General features: G+C 46.3%; 1 protein-coding gene across 4 annotated transcripts in view; it reads right to left on the reverse strand.

Annotated features, from left to right (window-relative positions):
- The window catches only part of LOC132681445 (protocadherin alpha-C2), a 48743-nt gene extending 38943 nt beyond the window's left edge, over window positions 1–9800 (reverse strand). Inside the window, exons 1-2 of one of the 4 annotated variants that reach the window (XM_060635922.2) lie at window positions 6496–9800; window positions 2058–2204 (exon numbers count right to left, since the gene is read on the reverse strand). In XM_060635922.2, coding sequence (XP_060491905.1) covers window positions 2172–2204; window positions 6496–9054 — 2592 coding nt within the window. In that variant the 5' untranslated portion in view covers window positions 9055–9800 and the 3' untranslated portion in view covers window positions 2058–2171. Of the gene's footprint in view, window positions 1–2057; window positions 2205–6495 lie in introns of those variants that run through there. The other 3 variants (XM_060635920.2, XM_060635918.2, XM_060635921.3) reach the window with 3 other exon arrangements.
- Window positions 9801–10013: the final 213 nt, after the last annotated feature.

Raw genomic sequence — 10013 nt, forward strand, 5'->3', positions numbered from 1 at the left:
TTTTTTTAATTTTTTAATGTTTATTTTTGAGACAGAGAGAGACAGAGCATGAACGGGGGAGGGTCAGAGAGAGAGGGAGACACAGAATCAGAAGCAGGCTCCAGGCTCTGAGCATCAGCCCAGAGCCCGACGCGGGGCTCGAACTCACAGACCGCGAGATCATGACCTGAGCTGAAGTCAGACGCTTAACCGACTGAGTCACCCAGGCGCCCCATGTCTGTCGTTTCAAAGCTTAGTCCTTCAGGACACTAATGCCCACAAAATTCCAGATGTGGAAAAAATGAATTAGGTAGTCCATATGGGTGATATAGCATCAATGAAGAACAGGAACCCACTTAAGATTCTATCAAAATTGTAGCAAAGATTTAATTTATCCTGTAATGGTATTATTACCATGTTATTGTAATATTTATACCATAGAATATTTGAGCTACAGAAGGATGAATCACCTTTTCAAGGATGAAAGGAGAATCACCTTTTCAAGAAAAATTTAAAACAAACTAGGTTTAAAATACCTTGTCCCCTTCAAAAAAAAAAAAAAAAAATCATTAGACCACTCCGGAAATGACACTCTGTCATGGAAATCCATGTTGAAGCTATCAGTAAATGGCCCTCTGAGACATGAAACTATAAGTAGCATCTCCTTTTCCTTTCTATTAGGACTCTATTAAGGATGTATCCATTGCAGATTTTTTTCAGTGACACTGTGTCAACACTGATATAAACTATGATAGGCAGAATTCTAAAATGCCCTCCTAAGAGCCTCACACTGTGGTGTACATGCCCTGCATAATTTCCAAGAATAAATATGATGGCTCTCACTCTGATTAGGTTATGTCGTATGACACACTTGGCTTTAAGACAAGGAAACCATGGGGCACCTGGGTGGCTCAGTCAATTAGCGTCTGACTTTGGCTCAGGTTATGATCTTGAGGTTTGTGAGTTCAAGCCCCATGTAGGGATCTGTGCTGACAGCTCAGAGCCTGGAGCCTGCTTTGGATTCTGTGTGTCCCTCTCTCTCTGCCCCTTCTCCACTCACACTGTCTCTCTCTAACAAAAATAAATAAACATTAAAAAAAAAAAAAAAAAAAAGACAAGAAAACGATCTGGGCGGGACTGACCTAATCATGTGAGCTCCTTAAATCTGGGTCTAGAGATCAGAGACATAAATTAGAGAGATTTGAAGACATAAATTGGAGACAGATTTCATGTGAGAGAAGATTCTCCCCTGTTAGCTCTAAAGATGGAGGGGATGATGGGGCAAGGGCCTGAGCACAACCCCTAGGAGCTGAAAGTGACCTCCAGCTAACAGCATGTAAGTAGTCCAGAAAGAGCTAACTTCTGGGGGCGCCTGGGTGGCTCAGTCGGTTAAGCATCCAACTTTTGGTTTCGGTTTCAGCTCAGGTCACGATCTCACGGTTGGAGAGTCTGAGCCCCATGTGGGGCTCTGCACTGATGGTGCAGACCCTGTTAGGAATTTCTCTCTCCTTTCTCTGCCCCCTCCCCAGCTTGCTCTCTCTCTCTCTTTCAAAAAATAAATAAACATTAAAAAAAATTTTTTTTAAAAAAGAACTAAATTCTGCCAACAGCCTGTATAAACTTGAAAGCATATTCTTTTCCAAAACCCACAGAAGAGAACGCAGCCCAGCTGCCATATGGATTTCAGCCTTGTGAAAACCAGAGCAGAGAACCCACTCACATCCTGCAGGACTCTGAGACAATAACTGAGAGTTATTTTTAACCAGTAATTTGTGGTAATTTCTTACAAAGCAATAGCAAATGAATATATAAACTATTGGTCATTAACGCAAAAAGAAGTATAACATTTAAAATAATCACTGTTATATATTAGTCTTCTAGTAAATCAAGTTGAAAAGATGGTAAGTATGTGAATTCTAAGGGAACTACTTTCTTCTGAAGTCATTTGCAACCCCTAATCCATGAAGCAGGAAAGTAAAATAAACACAATATTAAAATATACCGAATGGGTTTCAGTACAACAGAAAATGCTAGGTTTGCTTAATTCTGGACACACAGCCTGCCAGCACAGCAGTTACCCTCTCTCTCACAGTTTCACTTCCCTGGAGCCCAGAGTTCTGACCCTGCAAGGCCAGAAAGGAACTGACGTTGTTTATGTGCCAAGGAACTAAAGTTTCTTCACTTTTGCAATGTCAGATATTTCTTTGCAGGTCAAGTTCAAATTCCTGAAAGAAAAAAATTTTAATTTTTAGGTGAGCAGATTTAAAATGCTGCTAAGGAATCCTCTTGCCCTTTGATTTTTTGAAATCATGATTATAGATTATAATGCTAAAAAATATTATCATATGGATAAACTAAATTTACATTCATACTTAATATGCACAGAAAAATTGAGCTAGGTAAATTCCTAACAAAAGTCACATTCAAAGACACCTGTAAATCTCCATTAAATCCATCTAAACCACTGGGCTTGGTGATGGCAAGTTTTCCTCAAATATTTGAAAACTGACATCATCCTAACCTCTCATTGAGAGCAAAAATTGGTGGAAAACCAAGGCAAGTATCCAGAACCGACTCTGCTATTCTGTCAAGCAGACAGCATGCCAATAGACGATTTATAATATGCCAGGCTGTGTCCCTGCAGAGTGTTTGGAGGTAGACCAGATGCCCATGTGACAGCTCACTCCTGGGTCAGAGGAAAGGGTAGGCCAATGACATTCAAGCTACAATAAACAGATTTCTTCATCAGTCAGAATATGTGCAAGATAAAGAGACCGAGAAGAGCTCAGCCATAATTCCATCTGGCTCGGCAGATCTGCAGGAAAAGGGAGGAAGGAGGTAATCTGAAGCAATTATTATATTATCAGATGAAAGAAAATAAACTTTTTCTCAGAAGAACAGTTCTATAACCGTTATGGAAATGGCAAGACAAAACAGCCCACCCACTCAAAAGTGACCACAAGAGGATGCAACACTGGAATGGAAGTTCACAAATAGAATTTCTCTACCTTTTCTGACCACCATACTCTTTTTATAAATATAACACCATTTCACTTTGCACTAAGTGTAAATTCTGAAACAGGACACAGTCACCAGATAGAAAAGTCAGTCCTAGGGGAGATAAATTAGGAGCCACTAAAAGAAGAGTTAACTTTTTCAGATCACTGCATCTGGAATGAAGGTAAATGTGCAAACACAGTGGCAGAAATACTCAAGATTTGATGACTCCAAATTGTTTGAAAATAAATGAAAGCAAACTTATCTTACTTCTGCTAGTCTTTTGTGATTTCCACACCTTGAGCCACCTGGTCCCATGGAAGCACAGCTGGACAAGTCTGTCCAGCGCACTCAGAGTGATTCATTAGCAGTCACAGGACCACAGACGCACAAAATCTACCTTAAGATCTGGTTTCCTTTTCTTGGAGATTCTGAAAGGGGTGCCAACCACATTCAATATCGGGTTTTCAGAAATCTCCAAAGAGAAAGTCTGCCCCATTGCCAAACAGTTACTTCAAAAACTTCACTGCACAAGTGACTCATCATATAAACTCACTGGAGGGTGAAATCTGTCAAAAGATTAGAGTCTGCTATTAAATGTTGTTTAATAAGCAACAAAAGAGAAATCAGAAAAAGAACAGAGATAAAAGATCTTAACAGGCTATGCCAAAGTAAAACAGATAAACATAAAAATAAATCAGCTTGGTAGTAACATCTTTATTCATTGATCCTCCCATTTGTGACCTACTTTTACTCAAGGAATTGCTCTTTCTCTAAAAGCAGTTAATCTCTAAAAGTAAGTTAACTTACACCACTAGGTGAACCAATGCTGGCTGAAATGCCCAAGTTATCACATATGAAAAGAAGTATACACACGTTGGGATTTCTGTCTACTTGTACTATTTCAAACAACACAGTCTTTGGAATCAGACTGACTGGACTTAAAATAGACAAGCAGAATGATTGTGTCTTACTTAACCTCTCTGAGCTTATTGCCTCATATGTTAGATGCTGGTAAATGTTTCTCTCATATATGACTTACAGGGAATGAAACCACCCATATGCTGCAAAGCAGAACATTTTTATATAGCATAGTGGTCAATGAGTGCAAATTCCCTTACTCATCCTTTATAATCTTCATCTAATTTAACATAGGCACACGGCATGAAGTGCACCTCAGGACTCTTATGCCATCTGCAGTAACTGGGTAGGGAAAAGAGAAAGCCTAACATGGGAATTTAACAGGTTGATCTAGCGGTCATGACTTTCAGAGTTGACTGATTTTGTTCCCATTTTGCCATGCTGACCTGACTCTCTCTCTCCTCTTAACTGTAATAATGTCAGGAGCTATAGATCTTAGGGCTCTCTACTGGATTCCTGAAAGTGGCTGGCAGAAATTTGCTTTTATTCAAATCACGCATTCTCCTGGAAAAATCCCACAAGAGCAAGCACTTTTCTGACATAATTTTCTCCCTCAATTACAGATTTGTGTACCAAAACACGCATTAACACACAGGTCAGTGTAAGACAGAAATAGTTCATGTGTCAAACTGCCCCAAGCTCTGAGCCAGGAGAACGATGGTAGAGTGTCCTTTGGGAGCTTCCAGCTCCCAGTTGGTGGCAAGCTTGTCTGGCCTGCTCTCCCAGCCTCTTCACCACCTGCAGCCCACCCAGGCCCAAAAGGACTTCACAAGAATTTGTTAAGCAAAGGTCTACAGCATCCTTACTTAAAGCTAGGCCTTTTTACATGCTTCCAAAAGCTATGATCTAAAGAATTCTAGAAACGCCTTGATTGTGTCCCCTTGTATTTCTTAATCTGCCTTCTGCCTCCTGTGGCTGCTATGTATCAACTAAAATTTATCAGGCTTTTCTGATACATCTCAAGGTACATGGGAAATTCTCTCAATCCATCTTTTTTTTTTTTCTGTATTTAAGCATTACTCTCCTCAAGATTAGCATGAATTAGGATGTGAAACTAGGGACATTAATAAAAAGACAGCAAAATGTCAATGAAAATACATCACAAAAATATAGGAGGGACAATTATTAATGCCTTTTATAGTACCTCTAAAAGTCCTCGCTACAAAGTAGTTGTTTGGGAAGATAACAGGTCATCACTATTGATGAAACAAAAATTTGGCTTCTGAAATACAATTTTTTTTTTTAAGTAGGTTCCACGGCCAGCGTGGAGTCCAATGCAGGGCTAAGAGTTGGACATTTAACTGACTGTGCTACCCAGGGGCCCCTGAAATACAACTTTAAAGTATCACAAAGCAAACCACTGTTTTCAAGCTTGCATACGGCGACACACTACACAAACACATCCGCACATTCATGCACTGTCCAATAATTTATACGCAGTCTTCATAATAATGAGCAAGCTGGCCTTATGCTTACTTAAAACCAGTGTATTTACTAACACCTGTCCTTCATGCACAGCAAGCTATCCACTTTACAAGGCTTTTCTAGCTATCACAAACTAAATTTTAGATTCAGAAAATGAACATGTGCTTTGGAACACGTTGGAGTATTGTTGGAAGTATTGTCATTTAACTTAAAGACATAAAGGGCTTGAGAGGCTACTTCACATATCATTAAAACTTTACAAATTGCCAACAGGAAATCAGAAGATTACAGACTACATTTAATCTAATGCAGGGAAATCACCTTATGATGAACACCCGCTATGCCAGAAAGGTAACTAATGGAAAAGTCCTTTTCTCCTTCTCTTTCTCCCCAGTTCCAGCTTGTCCTGGTATTCACCACATCCCCACATCCCTAATCCACTTGTTCTAGTATCTCCTTGGCCCAACCAGACAAATTGGTCCTTGGTCTCTTTGCCCTACCATTGTTCATCTCCTCTGACAGCACCTACAGAAGAATTACCGCATCAAACTGCCAAAGAAGCAAACTTTGGCTTCAGGGTGAGATCCACAGTCTAGGGCTTTGTCACCTCTGACATGAATTTCCAGAAGGTCCTACCACATTAGTTCAGTGTAATTACTGGAAATATTAACTGGATAATTTTCAAGATATAAACAAGGACAGCATGCAGAGGTAACCACCACAACCCCTAGGGTCCCAGAGCTTTTTAAAAACCAACACTCCTGTAGCATTTCAAAAGAGAACTTTCCCTATAGATGATACAGCAGAGGCCATTTGTCCCTGAATCTCAAAATATTACCCACTATGGCATCATCTTATTCTCAAGCCTGTTCCATACTTCTGCAGAGCTGTGTTTTAGCATCAAACATTTAAGACTAATTCTTATTTCTCTAACAATGTTATGGTTAAGGCGTCCTATATCCAAAAAGAAAACAAAGTAAAGCAATTCTCTGATACTATTTTTCTAGAGGAGAAACAGAGCAGATTATAATCAAGTCACAGGTACTATGTATCCTCAGTTTACCAGATAACTCCTGTCAATGTTAGTAACTCAGTAGAGCGCACGATACTGGTCGACGGAGGGTGTGTGTGAAAAGGCACAACCGTGGAAGAACCCCTTGACTGCTATCTCACCTCATTTTGAGGAATGGCATCATTTTTGAGAATGATCAGGTTCCCGGCACTCTGCCCACTTTGGCCTGTGAGGTGCCTGCTGTCACTTGCTGCCGCCTGGGCTCCCCCAGGCCCCAGTCCTGTCTGTGCCCCTGTGTTATAAAACATGAAAGTGTCACTCCCTGAGCCTGCTGTCAGGCAGGCCTTGTAGCAGTAGGTCTTGGTGAGGGAGCCGTTCCCTCGCACTTCAATGAAGTGAGGCTGCACTTTGAGGCCGTGCGGTAACCTGGCATCAATATTGTTATTGGCCTGTTTGTTTAGTTCAGCAGGGCACCGCTCCCTCACTCCACAGAAGCCCCCACAGCACGCGGTTCCATATGCAGTATAGTGGTAGCACTTGATGATGCTCAAAACAATGATTGTCAAAAGAAATATAAAAGACACTGTGCTTAATGCTATTATTAGATAAAGTGTAATTTCAGAGTATGTCCGAGGACCCTTCACGTGTCTCTGAGTATCAGGGAGGATTTTGGAAACCCTATCCACCACAGCTACTGTAATGGCCACAGAGGCTGACAGTGATGGCTCTCCATTGTCTCGGACCACCACGGTCAGGTTGAAAGTGGTTCCACTCTCATCTCCCATCTTCCTGGTAGTCCTAATTTCTCCTGTGTGTAGCTCTACTTTAAAGAGGTCCAGGTCAGAAGTCTGAGCCAGGTGGTAAAAGAGCCAAGCATTTTGCCCAGAGTCTGAGTCCATGGCTATGACTTTGGTGACCAGATAGCCAGCAGGGGCAGTTCGAGGCACCATCTCAATGGCTGCTGACGAATTAGTTGAGGTAGGGTATAGGATGTGAGGGGCATGGTCATTCATGTCCACCACATACACATTGGCGGTCACAGTGCTGCTCAGCGGTGGACTCCCCTTGTCCTGGGCCTCCACAGTCACAAAGAACTCCCGAAACTTCTCATAGTCAAAGGAGTTGACAGCATAAAGGCTGCCACTGGCACTGTTAACGGAGACATAGGAGGTGACGGGCAGCCCTTGAACCTCCTTCTCCAGGAGGGAGTAGGTCACCTCTGCATTCTCCTTTTCATCTGGGTCTGTGGCTTGCACAGTGCAGAGCAACACCCCCGGCAAATTGTTCTCCTGGATGTAGATGTTGTAGGAGTCCTTTAGGAAGCTTGGTGGGTTGTCATTGATGTCAGAGATCTCAACCTGCAGTGTCCGCTGGGATGTGAGCTGCGGCACTCCCCCATCAGTGGCTGTCACTGTGATGTTGTAGGCAGCTACCCGCTCCCTGTCCAGCGGACCATTCACCACCAGTGTGTAGGAGTTTCCAAAGCCATTCAGCCGGAAAGGCAGTGAGGCCTCCAGGCCCAGGCTCACTTTCCGGTTGGGGCCTGAGTCTTGGTCATTGACACTGAGAAGGGCCACAACAGTATTCGATGCAGCATCCTCAGGCACTGGGCTGTACAGGTCCGTGAGTACCACCTCTGGTGCATTATCATTCACATCCACGATGTCCACCAGCACCTTGCAGTGACCCACCATGGGCACTGGACCCTGATCAGTAGCCTGCACATAGATCTGGTAGGAAGAGGCCTCCTCATAATCCAGTGCTCCACTTACCCGCACTTCCCCAGTGCTGGCATCGATGCTGAAGAGCTGCCTCTCCCGGTCCGACGTGTAGCTGCTCAATGAGTACCTGAGCTCGCCGTTGGAGCCCTCATCCGGGTCCGAGGCATTCAGCTTCACCACCAATGTGCCCGGAGGAGCGTCCTCCCGAAGCTGGACACGGTAAGTGTTCTGGTCGAAGGTGGGAGAATTGTCGTTAGTGTCCAGGACACGCACAGAGATCTGTGCTGTGCCCGAGCGGGCTGGGCTGCCTCCGTCCACAGCTGTGAGAACCAGGTGGTGCAAGACTGCCTGCTCGCGGTCCAGGCCCTTCCGCAGCACCAGCTCCAGCACCTTACTGTTCTCCTGCAGGGGTTTAAGGTCCAGCTCGAAGTGCTCGCTGGGGCTGAGCTCGTAAGTCTGCACCGAGTTGGCGCCCACGTCGGGGTCCTGCGCGCTCTCAATGTGAAAGCGCGCTCCAGGAGCCACCGATTCGCTTACCTGAAGCTGGTAATCCGGCCGCGGGAAGCGCGGCGAATTGTCGTTGATGTCCAGTACCTCCACCTCTACGGCACTCACCGCCACGGGGCTGTGCGCCAGCACTTCCAAGCTGAGCAGGCAGCGAGGCCGCTGCTCACACAGCGCCTCCCGGTCAATGCGCTCGTTGACGAAGAGCGCTCCACTCGTCAGGTCCAGCTCCAGGTAGCGCGGACTGGGCGCACCCAGATGGTTGATGCGCAGGCAGCCCGGCCCCAAACGCCGCAGCTCCAGCCCCAGCGCGTTAGCCACGTTGCCCACAAGCGCGCCGGGTGCCTGTTCCTCCGGCACCGAGTATCGTAGCTGGGAGGCCGCTGGGCCCGGCAGTAGCAGTAGCAGCAGGAGAGGCAGCAGCAACAGCCAGGACATGGGCGGCCGGAGTCGTAGATGCTCTGTCGCCCCAGGTCTGGTGCCCGCCAGCTCCATAGCCACCGGCCGCGGCGGAGGTAGCCGGGCAGGGCCGGAGGCAGCAGCTTTCCCAGCCGCGCTCCACGCCCGGGCCCCGCCTCCGCCTCCGCTCGTGCTGCCCTGCGCCCGCTCCCCCACCGCTCACGCGCTAGCAAACGCCGGGGGCCGCTCCTCTCGTAGGCCCTCCGGAGGGCTCCTGGCCCCGCCGCCCCCGCTGACTCCCCATATCCCAGCTCCTCCGCTCGCCTGGGAGTCGCTCCGCCTGGCTTCGCTGCAAGCCTGCCTGCTTGCCTGCCGCCGCCGCCGCCGCCGCCGCTCCAGGGGGGAGGGAAAAGGAAGCAGAACGGGAGGGGGAGGAGTGCTCAGTAAGTCCGGCTCCGATTCCGCACCGAGGTGGCAGACGGCAACCGGGAGTGATCGGTCGCCCCAGCCACTCTAGCCCCGCTCCTTCACCCTGGACACGCGGGATCCCGGCAGACCGCGGGAACACGGCCACTCCCTTTCTCCCTGCCCCCATTCCCCGGTTCAGCCAGTCTCCACGGTACCTCGGCTGTTTAACGGGTCTTGTAAGGATATTATTCTAGGACAGACAGTTGTGTCTCTAGGACCTGGGCTATCCGACTTCCCAGGAAAAGATTTCCAACCGCAATTCAGGAAAATAAACTCAGGACCTTAGCTAAGTATGGGCACCTGGGCGGCGGCCCCACAGTCAAAAGAAACGAACGCAAGGGAGGGGCTCTGGGGTTGCTGATGATGGAGATTATTTACCTGCCCCCCAAATTTTCCCTAGAATACTCCTAAATAGAACAGAAAGTGTTCAACTCCTGGGGCAAAGGGAGGGGGAGGACAAATGCTGTCCTCTTCTGCGGAGCAAGCCAAAAACATCCTGGGATCTCAATACTCAGTTCTGCTAGGAGCCAAGTAGCGCTTGCTTTTCAAGTGTGTATCTTGGCAAATAACCAATATTTGAAGTTTTA

The sequence above is a fragment of the Panthera onca genome, chromosome A1, assembly GCF_046562875.1.
Source record: "Panthera onca isolate mPanOnc1 chromosome A1, mPanOnc1 haplotype 2, whole genome shotgun sequence".
Taxonomy (NCBI): Eukaryota; Metazoa; Chordata; class Mammalia; order Carnivora; family Felidae; genus Panthera; species Panthera onca.